Source organism: Salvelinus namaycush, chromosome 21 (assembly GCF_016432855.1).
Source record: "Salvelinus namaycush isolate Seneca chromosome 21, SaNama_1.0, whole genome shotgun sequence".
Lineage (NCBI taxonomy): Eukaryota > Metazoa > Chordata > Actinopteri > Salmoniformes > Salmonidae > Salvelinus > Salvelinus namaycush.
In genome coordinates this window covers 45374372-45390573 of record NC_052327.1, presented here as the reverse complement: position 1 = coordinate 45390573, position 16202 = coordinate 45374372, and the positions used below count along the sequence as shown (strand labels likewise).

The window sequence follows — 16202 nt, the reverse complement described above, 5'->3', positions numbered from 1 at the left end:
CTCATCACCTTGGCCTGGATGAGGGCAAGGTTCTTGGCAGTGTGGCGAAGTACACTTCCAAGCAAGGGCTTTGGGATGGAGATGCAATATGGCAGTCGTGCCAACATATCTCATCAGCCACCTGGTGGAAGGGACTTAGTGGATCTGAGGCTGTTGCCTCCATCATCCTCCAAATCCCACCAACATCAGCCGCCTCAGAGCACAACTGGTCCTTGTTTGGGAACACACATACACCAAAGCACGCAACAAGCTGACCAATACAACAGTTGAAAAATTGGTGGCCATCCGGGCAAATTTGAGGCTTTTTGAGCCTGACAACGAGCCATCCTCAACAAGGTTGGAAAGTGACAGTGAAGATAAGGCCTCAGAGTCTGATGTTCAAGAGGTGGACATTGAGGAGGTCCAGGGAGAAGACATGGAAGCCTGAGAGGAAGACAACCAAGCTTTAGTTTCTAGACTATCATTTTACGGATGTATGTAGAAAATGTTTTTTGGGAGATGCGATGGATCAATGAGGATCCTTCAATATTCCCTTTCTTTTGTTGTTCAGTGAAATAATCCTATGTTAAAAGTCAACTAATTTAATTAAAGTTCAATTCGTTAAAAAAATATATATATATTGGAAGGATTTAATAATTTGCAATTATGTCTTTCTTATGATAAGGTAAAAAGGTTTGTGTTTCTGTCTCCATATGGTATGGTAAATATATCCAATGCCAAACACATCTACATTTAAATGGTATTAATATTAATTTGCATATATTCCCGTTAATTCCCATATTTTAATAATTCCCACGGAAAGTTTCCACCTCTGAATATTCCCCAAAATGTGCAACCCTAACTACTACTACTACTACTATTACTACTACTTTATAGGACTTTGGAATAACCTTTCCTGCTACCATCAGTATTGTTGCTGCAGCAACAACAAATGCATTTTAACAACAACAACAAAAATGTACAGTACCAGTGAAAAGTTTGGACACCTACTCATTCCAGATTTTTTCTTAATTTTTAATACTTTCTACGTTGTAGAATAATAGCGAAGACATCAAAACTATGAAATAACACATATGGAATCATGTAGTAACCAAAAAAGTGTTAAACAAATCAAAATATTTTTTCTATTTGAGCTTCTTCAAAGTAGCCATCCTTTGCCTTGATGACAGCTTTGCACCCTCTCTATTGACAATACTAATATTGAATGCTGTTTAGTACACTGACTCTTGAGGACATAAGAACCTGCTGTCTCTTTAATAGCTTATTGACCTCTGACTCCTTTAATAGCTGAACAAGAGGAAGAGATGATGCTGACAGAGACCACGCCCACCTCCACGTCCCCAGGGCCATTTTCCCCACCGAAGTCTGTCACCTCAGTTGGGGTTCCAGCCGCAAGCTCTCCCACCGCTGCCCAGTCCCCAGAGTACACAGGGGCCACAGCCACCACAGGTGAGAGAGACAGACAGCAACACTGGGGGACTGGGGAGGGTTGCTTGGATATAGAGCTATTACTATACTGGAGCTACAATAGAAGCAATGTCACTCGTCAGTGGTCATGTTCTGTAGGTAATGTTATGATCATGTCCAACATAATATACATTAATTAATACGTGACAGTTGAATTAAATGGTTAATTAGAATGGGCCTATCCTGCCTGTGCTCATGCATTGGGTTGGTTTCTAATGGTCACGGCATGGTAAATTCCTCTGTGCCAATCCATTTGTCTCTGTCTGTGTATGTGTTACGTGTGTGTGCCAGGCGCTGTTCAGTCATATACCTGGTCCCTTACGTACACAGTGACAACGTCAGGCGGCACTCCTCCCGAGGGCGGACAGCAGCAGCCCTGCATGCGCAGCGGTGCACCCGTGCCCCCTCCCTCCTCCACCCATCGACTGCCAGTCTACGCCCACAGGGACGAGCACGGGTGAGCTCTCATAGGGACGTTATGAGCTTACATAGAGGGGTTATGAGCTCTTATGGGGGTTATGAGCTTTCATAGGGGGGTCATGAGCTCTCATAAAGGAATTATGAGCTGTCATAGGGGTTATGAACTGTCATAGAGGAGTTATGAACTCTCATAGGGAGGTTTTAAACTCTTATAGCAGGGTTATGAACTCTCATAGGGGGTTATGAGCTGTCATGGGGCTATGAGCTCTCATAGAGGACTTATGAGCTCTCATAGATGACTTATGAGCTGTCATAGGGTGGTTATATGCTCTCATAGGGGGATTATGAGCTTTCACAGGGGAATTATGAGCTCTCACAGGGGAATGCTAAGCTCTCATAGAGGGGTTATAAACTCATTGAGATTTTCCGATCCTTCAGAAAGTATTCAAACCCCTTGACTTTTTCAAAATGTTGTTGTGTTACAACCTGAATTTAAAATGGATTGAAGTGAGATGTTTTTTCACTGGCCTACACACAATACCCCATAATGTCAAAGTAGAATTATGTTTGTAGAAATGTTTGCAAATTAATAAAAAATGAAAAGCTGAAATGTCTTGAGGCAATAAGTATTCAATCCCTTTTTTATGGCAAGCCTAAAGTTCAGGATTCACTCAGTGAGTTTAACATGATTTTTGAATGACTACACAAACAATTATCTGTAAGGTCCCTCAGTCGAGCAGTGAATTTCAAACACAGATTCAACCACAAAGACCACGGATGTTTTCCAATGCCTCGCAAAGAAGGACACCTATAGGTACATTGGAAAATATTTTTGAAAAAGCAGTCATTGAATATCCCTTTGAGCATGGTGAAGTTATTAATTCCAAATCAAATCAAACTTTATTTGTCACATGCGACGAATACAACAGGTGTAGACCTTACCGTGAAATGCTTACTTACAAGCCCTTAACCAACAATGCAGTTCAAGAATTAGATTGACCAAATAAACTAAAGTAAAAAATTCTAAAAAGTAACACAATAAAATAACAATAACGAGGCTATATACAGGGGGTACAGGTTAGTCGAGGTAATTTGTACAGTACTTGTAGGTAGGGGTAAAGTGACTATGCGTAGATAATAAACAGCGAGTAGCAGCAGTGTAAAAACAAATTGGGGGGAGGTGTCCATGTAAATAGTCTGGGTGGCCATTTAATTAATTGTTCAGCAGTCCTTGGTCTTAGACTTGGTGCTCTGGTACCGCTTGCCGTGCGGTAGCAGAGAGAACAGTCTATGACTTGGGGACTGGAGTCTTTGACAATTTTTTGGGCTTTCCTCTGACACTAGTATATACAGTTGAAGCCGGAAGTTTACATACACCTTAGCCAAATACATTTAAACTCCGTTTTTCACAATTCCTGACATTTAATCCTAGTAAAAATGCCCTGTCTTAGGTAAGTTAGGATCACCACTTTATTTTAAGAATGTGAAATGTCAATATAATAGTAGAGAACGATTTATTTCAGCTTTTATTTCTTTCACCACATTCCCAGTGGGTCAGGAGTTTACATACACTCAATTAGTATTTGGTAGCATTGCCTTTAAATTGTTTAACTTGTGTCAAATGTTTTGGGTAGCCTTCCACAAGCTTCCAATAATAAGTTGGGTGAAGTTTGTCCTATTCTTCCTGACAGAGCTGGTGTAACTGAATCAGGTTTGTAGGCCTCCTTGCTCGCACACGCTTTTTCAGTTCTGCCCACAAATTTTCTATAGGATTGAGGTCAGGGCTTTGTGATGGCCACTCCAATACCTTGACTTTGTTGTCCTTAAGCCATTTTGCCACAACTTTGGAAGTGTGCTTGGGGTCATTGTCCATTTGGAAGACCCATTTGCCACCAAGCTTTAACTTCCTGACTGATGTCTTGAGATGTTGCTTCAATATATCCACATAATTTTCTTTCCTCATGATGCCATCTATTTTGTGAAGTGCACCAGTCCCTCCTGCAGCAAAGCACCCCCACAACATGATGCTGCCACCCCCGTGCTTCACAGTTGGGATGGTGTTCTTCGGCTTGCAAGCCTCTCCCTTTCCTCCCTCTTTCCCTCCCTCTCCTCCAAACATAACGATGGTCATTATGGCCAAACAGTTCTATTTTTGTTTCATCAGACCACGTTATCCCCATGTGCAGTTGCAAACTGTAGTCTGGCTTTTTTTAATGGCGGTTTTGGAGCAGTGGCTTCTTCCTTGCTGAGCGGCCTTTCAGGTTATGTCGATATTGGACTTGTTTTACTGTGGATATAGATACTTTTGTACCTGTTTCCTCTAGCATCTTCACAAGGTCCTTTGCTGTTGTTCTGGGATTGATTTGCACTTTTCGCACCAAAGTATGTTCATCTCTAGGAGACAGAATGCGTCTCCTTCCTGAGCGGTATGACGGCTGTTTGGTCCCATGGTGTTTATACTTGCGTACTATTGTTTGTACAGATGAACATGGTACCTTCAGGCATTTGGAAAGTGCTCCCAAGGATGAACCAGACTTGTGGAGGTTTACAATTTGTTTTCTGAGGTCTTGGCTGATTTCTTTTGATTTTCCCATGGTGTCAAGCAAAGAGGCACTGAGTTTGAAGGTAGGCCTTGAAATACATCCACAGGTACACCTCCAATTGACTCAAATGATGTCAATTAGCCTATCAGAAGCTTCTAAAGCCATGACATCATTTTCTGGAATTTTCCAAGCTATTTAAACGCACAGTCAACTTAGTGTATGTAAACTTCTGACCCACTGGAATTATGATACAGTGAATTATAAGTGAAATAATCTGTCTGTAAACAATTTTTGGAAAAATTACTTGTGTCATGTACAAGGTAGATGTCCTAACCGACTTGCCAAAACTATAGTTTGTTAACAAGAAATTTGTGAAGTGGTTGAAAAACGAGTTTTAATGACTCCAACCTAAGTGTATGTAAACTTCCAACTTCAACTGTAGGTCCTGGATGGCAGGAAGCTTGGCCCCAGTGATGTACTGTGCCGTACGCACCACACTGCCAGGTCTCTGACCTCCTCCCTATAGGCTCTCATCGTTGTCGGTAATCAGGCTGTTGTGTCGTCAGCAAACTTAATGATGGTGCTGGAGTCGTGGGTGAACAGGGAGTACAGGAGGGGACTTAGCACGCACCCCTGTAGGGCCCCAGTGTTGAGGAATAGCGTGGTAGACGTGTTGTTGCCTAATCTTACCACCTGGGGGCGGCCCGTCAGGATCCAGTTGCAGAGGGAGGTGTTTAGTCCCAGGGTCCTTAGCGATGAGCTTTGCTGCCTCTATGGCGTTGAACGCTGAGCTGTAGTCAATGAACAGCATTCTCACATAGGTGTTCCTTTTGTCCAGGTGGGAAATGGCAGTGTGGAGTGCAATTGAGATTGCGTCATTTGTGGATCTGTTGGGGCGGATTACTTATTGGAGTGGGTCTAGTGTATCTGGGATGATGCTGTTGATGTGAGCCATGACCAGCCTTTCAAAGCACTTCATGGCTACGGACGTGAGTTCTACGAGGCAGTAATCATTTAGGCAGGTTACCTTTGCTTCCTTGGTCATAGGGACTATGGTGGTCTGCTTGAAACATGTAGGTATTACAGACTCGGTCAGGGAGAGGTTGAAAATGTCAGTGAAGACACTTGCCAGTTGGTCCGCGAATGCTTTAAGTACATGTCCTGGTAATCCGTCTGGCCCTGTGGCTTTGTGAATGTTGACCTGTTTAAAGGTTTTGCACACATCGACTACCGAGAGCGTTATCACACAGTCGTCTGGATCAGCTGGTGCTCTCATGCATGCTTCAGTGTTGCTTGCCTCTTAGCGAGCATAGAAAGTGTTTAGCTCGTCTGGTAGGCTCGCGTCACTGGGCAGCTCGCAGCTGGGTTTCCCTTTGTAGTCCGTAATCGTTTTCAAGCCCTGCCACATCCGACGAGCGTCAGAGCTGGTGTAGTAGGATTCAATCTTAATCCTGTATTGGCATTTTGCCTGTTTTATGGTTCATCTGAGGGCGTAGCGGCATTTCTTATAAATGTCCCGATTAGTGTCCCGCTCCTTGAAAGCGGTAGCTCTAGCCTTTAGCTCAATGCTGAATTTGCCTGTAATCCATGGCTTCTGGTTGGGATATGTACGTACGGTCACTGTGGGGACGACGTCGTCGATGCACTTATTGATGAAGCCGATGACTGATGTGGTATACTCCTCAATGCCATTGGATGAATCCCGGAACATATTCCAGTCTGTGCTAGCAAAACAGTCCTGTAGCGTAGCATCCACGTCATCTGACCACTTCCGTATTGAGCAAGTCACTGGTACTTACTGCTTTAGTTTTTGCTTGTAAACAGGAATCAGGAGGATGGAATTATGGTCAGATTTGCCAAATGGAGGGTGAGGGGGAGCTTTGTATGCGTCTCTGTGTGTGAAGTAAAGGTGGTCTAGAGCTTTTTTTCCTCTGGTTGCACTTGTGACATGCTGGTAGAAATGAGGTAAAACAGATTTAAGTTTGCCTGCATTAAAGTCCCCGTCCACTAGGAGCGCCTTTTCTGGAATAGCATTTTCTTGTTTGCTGAACTGACAAGGTAAAAATCTGTCGTTCTGCCCCTGAACAAGGCAATTAACCCACTGTTCCTAGGCCGTCATTGTAAATAAGAATTTATTTTTAACTGACTTGCCTAGTTAAATAAAGGTTAAATAAAAATAAAAAATCTATTCTGGCCTTATACAGCTCGTTGAGTACAGTCTTAGTGCCAGCATCGGTTTGTGGTGGTAAATAGATGGCTACGAATAATATACGTACACTGAAGTTGCTTACCAAGACGACATTGAATGTTCCTGAGTGGCCTAGTTACAGTTTTGACTTAAATTGGTTTGAAAATCTATGGCAACAACCATATTGACAGAGTCTGAAGATTAAAAAAATTGTAATAATCTGTTAATATGTTACAATCTAGGTGTGTAAAGCTCTTAGAGATTTACCCAGAAAGGCTCACAGCTGTATTTGCTGCCAAAGGTGATTCTAACATATATTGACTCAGGGGTGTGAATATTTATGTTAATGATTTTTTTTTGTTTTTTTTTGTAACATTTCTACAAACATGTTTTTTTTAATACTTTGTCATTATGGGGTATTTTGTGTAGATTGTAGAGAAAAAAATATGTTTAATCAATTTTGAATTCAGGCTGTAACACTGTGGAATAAGTCAAGGGGTATGAATACTTTCTGAAGGCACTATATCTGATTTCTTACTCAAAAATAGACAGAAGACATTTAAAGTACTCCATTAAAATTGTTGTCATTTAGCAGACGCTTTTATCCAGAGTGACTTACATTTTTATACTGGTCCCCGTAGGATTTGAACTCACAACTCTGGCATTGCAAGCATCATGCTCTACCAACTGAGCCACATTGAACACATGATGTTGACCTGTTTTTGTGTACTCTCTCCAGGTTTACTGGGAGCTATAACTACGGGAGCTACTCTAACCAGCACCCCCACTCCATCCAGAGCCAGTACCCCAGTCTGGCCCACGAACCAGGCATCCCTGCCCCCCTCCACTATCCCGCCTACCACCGCACCTCTGCACAGGTCAATCCCAACTTGGACTCCCAATCACAAATCAGGCCACAGCACCTACTGTACATTCACCTGAGGATTTACTAACGGTGTACTGGATGGAATCACAGTGGAGATAATTCAGTGACATTATACTACGCACATCCATTGTACTACGCACGTCCATTGTACTACGCACGTCCATTATACTACGCACGTCCATTATACTACGCACATCAATTATACTACGCACATCAATTATACTACGCACATCAATTATACTACGCACATGAATTATACTACGCACATCCATTATACTACGCACGCCCATTATACTACATACGTCCATTATACTACTCGCGTCTATTATACTACTCGCGTCCATTATACTACTCGCGTCCATTATACTACGCGCGTCCATTATACTACGCGCGTCCATTATACTACGCTCGTCCATTATACTACGCTCGTCCATTATACTACGCGCGTCCATTATACTACGCGCGTCCATTATACTACGCGCGTCCATTATACTACGCGCGTCCATTATACTACGCGCGTCCATTATACTACGCTCGTCCATTATACTACGCGCTCCATTATACTACGCGCGTCCATTATACTACGCGCGTCCATTATACTACGCGCGTCCATTATACTACGCGCGTCCATTATACTACGCACGCCCATTATACTACGCACGCCCATTATTCTACGCACATCAATTATACTACGCACGTCCATTATAATACGCACATCAATTATACTACGCACATCAATTATACTACGCACATCAATTATACTACGCACATCAATTATACTACGCACATCAATTATACTACGCACACCAATTATACTACGCACGCCCATTATTCTACGCACGTCCATTATACTACGCACATCAATTATACTACGCGCGCCCATTATACTACGCACGTCCATTATAATACGCACGTCCATTATACTACGCACGGCCATTATTCTACGCACGCCCATTATACTATGCGCGTCCGTTATACTACACACGTCCATTATATTACACACGTCCATGATACTACTCACACTTATTGTACTACGCACGTCTATTATACTACGCACGTCCATTCTACTACGCACATCAATTATACTACACACGTCCATTATACTACGCACATCAATTATACTACGCACGGCCATTATTCTACGCACGCCCATTATACTATGCACGTCCATAATACTACACACGTCCATTATATATCACACGTCCATTATATTACACACGTCCATGATACTACTCACACCCATTGTACTACGCACGTCTATTATACTACGCACGTCCATTCTACTACGCACATCAATTATACTACACACGTCCATTATACTACGCACGCCCATTATACTACGCACATCAATTATACTACACACGTCCATTATACTACGCACGCCCATTATTCTACGCACGCCCATTATACTATGCACGTCCGTTATACTACACACGTCCATTATACTACACACGTCCATGATACTACTCACACCCATTGTACTACGCACATCTATTATACTACGCACGTCCATTCTACTACGCACGTCAATTATACTACACACGTCCATTATACTACGCACGCCCATTATACTACGCACATCAATTATACTACACACGTCCATTATACTACGCACGCCCATTATTCTACGCACGCCCATTATACTACGCACATCAATTATACTACACACGTCCATTATACTACACACGTCCATTATACTACGCATGTCCATTATACTACGCACATAGCCCTATATAAGTCTCTCAGAGCACACACGAGATTTGGTTCTGGGTGCCGAGATTGGCTTTATATTTACTCAACACATTAAGACCCTTTGTCAAACTTCCAACATACTGTATATCTTTATGGCCTGTTTGATGATGGTGACATTTAGCCACAGAGTCTACAATTCCCGCTTTTTTACACTGTTCACCACACCTGTTAGACTTTGTTGGTGGCAATAGTTGTTCTTGGCTTGGGTCCTGGAGTGGACTCCATGGTATTTAATTGACGTCAGAGCAGAGCAGGAAGAAAGGCAGTGCAACACTGTATCAAATCCATTACAAAGAGACTGTTCAAAATGAGGCTGTCTGCTGGGTTATTTGTGTTATAGAAAAGCCTGGAAATCACCTAATCACCATAGTACATCATTACAGAGGCGCAAGAACCATTGAAATATTAGGCATTGAATCAAGCAGAATGAATCAGAAGTCATGCTAAGCTATGACATTTTTTTTTACATTGATTCTTGTTTCTTTTTCTTCAACATGCCATTATAATGACCTCCCTCTCATATCTATGCACTTATATCTATCCACCTCCCTATATAATACCGAAGAGTGATAGTTTATTCCCGGTTGGGTTGTAGGCGGGACATAAATTCCATCCTAGCTTTTGTAAGGTTGAATTTTTCACAGGCAGTAAATCAGAGAGGAATGTTAATATGAACAGGAAGTGAAAAGGAGAACGGGGCTTGTTAGTATGCAAAACACATTTTATAGCGTTGGTGCCAACAGTGTGGCATGCTCTGGGGATAGACAGAGAGTTAGAACTGGTGTGGCACCAAGAGTGGTTAGTTAGAGCCAGGAGAACATTTACCCTGGTGAGGGTGAGAGAAAGAGAATGAGAGAGAGAGAGAGACTGAGCAAGAAGGTCAACAGAAGAAAAAAGAAGAGTAAGAGCAGGCGAGAGGTGGAGGGGTGCAGCAGCAGGGTGGTGGTGGTGATGGTGGTGGAGCTCATACACTGTTAGCCACAGCAGTGAATGGTGTTAATTTTTGTAGTGGGAAGAGATCCGCTGGGCCTCAGCAGTCTGAATCCTCCTCTCCTATCCACACCAGCGGAAGCAGCAGACAGTGGGAGGTGATCTGGCCGGGGGCCCAGGACCCAGCCCAGAGGGGCCCAGCTCTGTGCTCCACTGTGCATCCCCTTCACACCACTCAATAGTCTCTTCATCTCTCTGAGCCAGTGGCCATAGAACTCATAGACCAGGGCAGGGGGGGCGTTTATTAAAATATTGTTTTTCAATGGTCTCTTTTCTGCGCGTGAACAAGAGGTCGCTGAACCACCCATCCTTCTCCCTGACCTGTGATGACGGCCTCTTTCCATGCCACCATCCCTCATAATAGAACTGACTGTTGCCTGTGTGTTTATATTTAGTGGAATAAAGAGGAAATACTTTTACTTCCACTTTTTTCCACCCTGCTCTGAACTTAAATCGGGCACAATGTGTGTGCTTTGTGTAAGAGGGTCTCTCAAGAGGAAGGGAAGGAGATAACACTTTGTTGGATTTCCCGACCAGTCCCAAATATTTTGTAAGAGGAGCTGATTCTGTCCTCGCTGTTAGTCGTTGGTCACCCTGGGCAACGAAAATACTACCGGTTGACCACTTATCCTAGTCCAACAGTTCCAGGAAGTGTCTTATTTATGTCTACCATTTACACCATACATTGTGGACTACGGGAAAAGGAGGACCAAGCACGCCCCCATTCTCATCGACGGGGCTGCAGTGGAGCAGGTTGAGAGCTTCAAGTTCCTTGGTGTCCACATCACCAACAAACTAACATGGTCCAAGCACACCAAGACAGTCGTGAAGAGGGCACGACAAAAACCTATTCCCCTTCAGGAGACTGAAAAGATTTGGCATGGGTCCTCAGATCCTCAAAAGGTTTTACAGCTGCACCATCGAGGGCATCCTGACGGGTTGCATCACTGCCTGGTATGACAACTGCTCGGCCTCCGACCGCAAAGCACTACAGAGGGTAGTGTGTGCGGCCCAGCACATCACCGGGGCCAAGGTTCCTGCCATCCAGGAACTTTATACCAACCGGTGTCAGAGGAAGGGCCTAAAAATTGTCAAAGACTCCTAGTCCTAGCCACCCTAGTCATAGACTGTTCTCTCTGCTACCGCACGGCAAGCGGTACCGGAGCACCAAGTCTAGGTCCAAGACGCTTCTGAACAGCTTCTACCCCCAAGCCATAAGACTCCTGGACATCTAATCAAATGGCTACCCAGACTATTTGCATTTCCCCCCCCTTCTACGCTGCTGCCACTCTCTGTTATTATCTATGCATAATCACTTTAATAACTCTACCTACATGTACATATTGCCTCAATTACACCGGTGCTCCCGCACATTGACTCTGTACTGGTACCCCCTGTATATAGCCCCGCTATTGTTATTTTACTGCTGCTCTTTAATTATTTGTTATTTTTATCTCTTACTTTTTTAGGTATTTTCTTAAAACTGCATTGTTGGTTAAGGGCTTGTAAGCAAGCATTTCACTATAAGGTCTACACCTGTTGTATTCGGCGCATGTATTCATTGTGAATTATAAACATCATAGTGTTACAGAGAAAGTAAGGATATGTTATTATGTTTCACATCAATTATTACATCAGGGCCAGGAGTTTTGCCTGGTCATTTTACGTGACCAGGAAAATCTCTGGAGTTCAGCTATAGCCTAACTAGGGGCTGGTGTTTCTCCTGTCAGGTCATGCATTCAGGGAAAAGCCCAGCCCTAGATATGATACATACATGTTACATATAATACCATCACCCTAAAACCCAATATTCTCTTCTGTTCTCTTCTCTTCTTCGGCAGTACCCGCTCAATAGCCAGATGTCTCGGATGGAGCCATGCTTGATGGGAGGTGCTCCTCGGCTGCACCCTACGCCCGTGGCCCCACGGTGGGCGGATGTCTCCCCAGCCAACAGCTGTTACACCAGTCCCCCTATGCACTCCTCCCGCTACGCCGCCTCTGGAGACATGTACTCCCCCCTGGCCCCTCGCAGGAACTCTGAGTACGAACACTCACAACACTTTCCCGGCTTCGCTTACATCAATGGAGAGGCCACCACAGGCTGGGCCAAGTAGGCTTCCTATTCAGCCCTCAGAGAGCGGAGCTGTCCTGGGCACAGTCATGCCCATGCAGCCTGCCAAGCCTATGGATGCAAACGTCCCACTGCCTTTCCCCAACACGACCCAGAGGCACCTAATCAGGAGTATCAGTGTAATGGTAGGGGAGAGAGGCTGGAGAGTAGCAAAACTGGGTAACCTTGTTAACTTGATCCGCAGGCCACAGCACAGACAAACAAGATTCAGGACTTCTTCTCACATTACACAATCAGAATATTGTGGCGTAGGCCTAGTCTGTTGAAGGCAATAATCGCCTCAATGGTGGTGCTGTTTGTTGTTTGCAGAAAATGGCTGTGCAAACCCTTTGGGATTATAGAAACAGAGGCAGTCGGAAGAATCTCACGTGGAAGTGTGCAGTGTGAGACTGCCCAGCTGTGCCTTTTCAATTAATGAACACCCATCCTTGCCCGGCAACCTGCCAAGTCAACAAACACTGATCATCACCCCTCCCTCCCTGTACTGGGACACTAATGTACGCAACTCTGTTTACGTTGTATACTGTGGCTGACGTCAGTACAGTATCTTAACGATGCACACCATTTTCTCTTGGTCAACACTTACTCAGAGTAGGCCTCTGAGACATTGTCCAGAAGACATGCTAACCTAGTTCACGGAAAATGAACATGAATGTTTCTTATGTGATAAGTTAAGGTTGTCGCTCCGTTTGTCTGTTTTCTTCCGTTTGGTGCCTAATGAATACAACCCAGGATGGATTGCCTTAATGTTTCACCACTGGAGCCCAGTCATGTCAATTGGCATACAGCCAAAAAACTATGAGAGAAGTTTATGGCTGAGACAAAGCTAAACATGTGGAGAGCCTTTATTAGCTTGTCAGTTTCACATGAATAGTTTTTTTTAATGATCGAGTGCTGTGCCTCAGCCAGATAATTTGTGTGCTGTGTCACAACCTCTGTTGCTGTATTTGTGGGAGGAGGAAGACACTATAGATATATTCTCTGTAACTTTGTAACATTGTGTTCTTTTTTGTTTTCTGTGTTACAGTTGGTATTTTGTTTTCGTTTTTTTATGGATATAGTCAAGGAAACATTAACCTAGTTGTGTGTGTTTTATAATGCACTCAAAGCTACTGTGGACCTATTACCCTATGGGTAGGAATAAAAAGGAACAAATATCAAAGTGTAACACACATGAACTATAGTCACTTTTTTCTGTAAATACAAGCACTCGACAACTTCAGTGGTGACAACTGTTACAGTTTAAACTGATATGTATGTGGAATTATTTGTTGCCACATAAATAATTTCTAAAACCCCAATGCAAATGTGAATTGTGTTCTCATTTATTTCTTCTCTTCTCTCAAACACATACCATTGGTAATGAACATTTCACTGTTCTGCAGTCCGTTTGTGTATAGCCTACAAACCTTGTTCAACCTCATAGTTTTGGCCAGGCTAGTTTCTTTCCACTGAAATTCTCAAATGTAACTTGTCTGACTGATAAACTGTCACTATTATTTATTGATATTGATGATACACTAATCATTCTTTGGAAATATTGATCAATACATTTTTAGGGGCGTGTTCAGTATTAAAATGCAATGACACACCACACACCTTAACAGACTTGCAGTTTGGCTTGCGTGAAAGGATCACCACATCGTAGCTCTTGGTTGTATATCTGGCGTATATCTGTATATTTTTGCACAACTCCCCCTGCCTTAAAACCCAATTTGAGTTTGATGTTGACAAAGGAGACCAAATCTTTTCAAATCCTCTGAGCTGATTTTTGCTCCAATCACTTGCCAGCATTGGGATGACTGGGAACCCAGTGGGGGCTTGGCGAGAAGCGAAAGCCACACTGCGGAAAGAATTACATTTCTATAAAGAGCAGCTCCTGCTGGGGTGTGGTCATCATACGTCGGTCCTGTAACCTTTGACCTTCAAGTTTTCTTAATTTTTTTTGAATGCAGATCCTCTGTGCTGTGAGCCCATTTTCCTGGACACCATAAAAGTTCACAACCAAGCATGCTGGAGGCCCGTTCGGTACAATGGTTACAAATGCAATGAACATGGGAAAAGCACACAGTCCTGAAAGACTATAGGCCTTATCACAAACACTTGACACCAGCTTAGAGCAGTCTGGGCCATTGGGGAGGTGTCAGAATGCAGATAAGAACCAGAACTATAATATCATACCCCCTTGGCACTTGCTTACCATATCTAAAATCCTTTGCCCCTTGTAGGGGATGAGTTAATTTAGAAAATTGTAATTTCAAATTCAAGAGCTATGAGAATTTCTATTTCCAGTTCCAGAATGGGGATTGAATTCATAACTGACTAGCTTGCCGGTAGGGCGCAAGGGAAGGATAAAGACACCCTCTATCCAGTAGCGGTGTATGTGTAAAATCACTGGGGAAGCCAAGCCCCCCCCCCCCCAAAAAAACATTACAACCTATGTGTTGTGATAATTGTGCTGTTTGCTCTATAACCGGTTAATTCATATGCCTTGACACCGTGATATATAGGTGTCACGGTCGTTAGAATGATTGGACCAAGGCGCAGCGTGCGTAGAGTTCCACATGTTTTAATCAATGAAAGTCACCAAAACAAATACAGAAAACAAACGAACCGTGAAGTAATTGCAGTGTTAACAGGCACTACACAAAAACAAGATCCCACAAACGACAGGTGGGAAAAGGCTGCCTAAATATGATCCCCAATCAGAGACAACGATAGACAGCTGCCTCTGATTGGGAACCATACCAGGCCAACAAAGAAATAGAAAACATAGATTGCCCACTCTAGTCACACCCTGACCTAACCAAATAGAGAATTAAAAGGATCTCTAAGGTCAGGGCGTGACAATAGGCCCAAGGCTGAGACAATAAGAAAACAGAATAAATTCAACCACAAATTTGTTTCATTACAAAACCGGAAATCAATATCTGTCTGGTTAAGTCCACAAAACATATTGCATGTAACAAACAGTTACATGACCTACAGCATGGTCAAGCAAGATAACATCTCCGACATTTTCGGACTACTAAAAACGATTGATTTAGAACCACGGAGAGTTACCGCAAGATGTAAAGAAAACAGGAGCTGCCTCCAGTATTCCAGCACCATTTCAACTTCAACATAATCTAATCAGCTATGCTTAGTCTAATACAGTGACAACTAAAAGATACCAAAAATGATTTAGTCCAATCAACATAAGCTAAATAGGATGTGGCTGTCCATGGTACTGATTTCTGTGTGTGTGTGTTTGTGTGTGTGATGTGCGTGCAAGTAGAAAAAACATGTTGACTCACGCTACTCGTAGAGAAATGCCAATGCCATCCTCCTCTTTCATGTTGCCTAAATGGTCTATGACTGTCATACAGTACACATTTTTTGTTTTTGTTGTCCTAGGCTATCTGGCTAAAATGCTTGCTCGCTAGCCTAACTTTCTTTCATGGGAAACATTACGCCAGGCCAGCTCGTAAACATTAGCATACTACATCTAGCTACATGTTGAACTTCCATCCTCTCAGGCCAGGGGAACAATATGAACTCATGGTTGGCCAGAGTGGAGAATTCAGTAAAACCAAATCCCTATCTCCATCCATGGCTAATTTAGGAAAGGGGGAGGATGATTTTAGCTAGCTAGCTAGCTAGCCACCAGAGGACAACGACACGAGATGCAACAATTCAAGTTTTTTTCTGTCAATGACGTTTGGCTTCCGATGTAATTGGTCTGAAGCCAAATCCAAACTGGCATCGCTTGACACTTTTTTTTGGTGGATTAAGGACCATTCACAGCTGAGGTCACTCAGTTTAGCCCAATTGTGATTGGCTATA

The 16202-nt window shown here is 43.2% G+C and overlaps 1 protein-coding gene across 1 annotated transcript in view; it reads left to right on the top strand.

Moving 5' to 3' along the window:
• Positions 1 to 13658, top strand: part of LOC120066756 (transcription factor RFX4-like) — a 33221-nt gene extending 19563 nt beyond the window's left edge. The window contains exons 15-18 of the mRNA XM_039018225.1: positions 1288 to 1449; positions 1759 to 1924; positions 7358 to 7496; positions 12088 to 13658. Coding sequence (XP_038874153.1) covers positions 1288 to 1449; positions 1759 to 1924; positions 7358 to 7496; positions 12088 to 12360 — 740 coding nt within the window. The 3' untranslated portion in view covers positions 12361 to 13658. The remainder of the gene's footprint in view (positions 1 to 1287; positions 1450 to 1758; positions 1925 to 7357; positions 7497 to 12087) is intronic.
• Positions 13659 to 16202: the final 2544 nt, after the last annotated feature.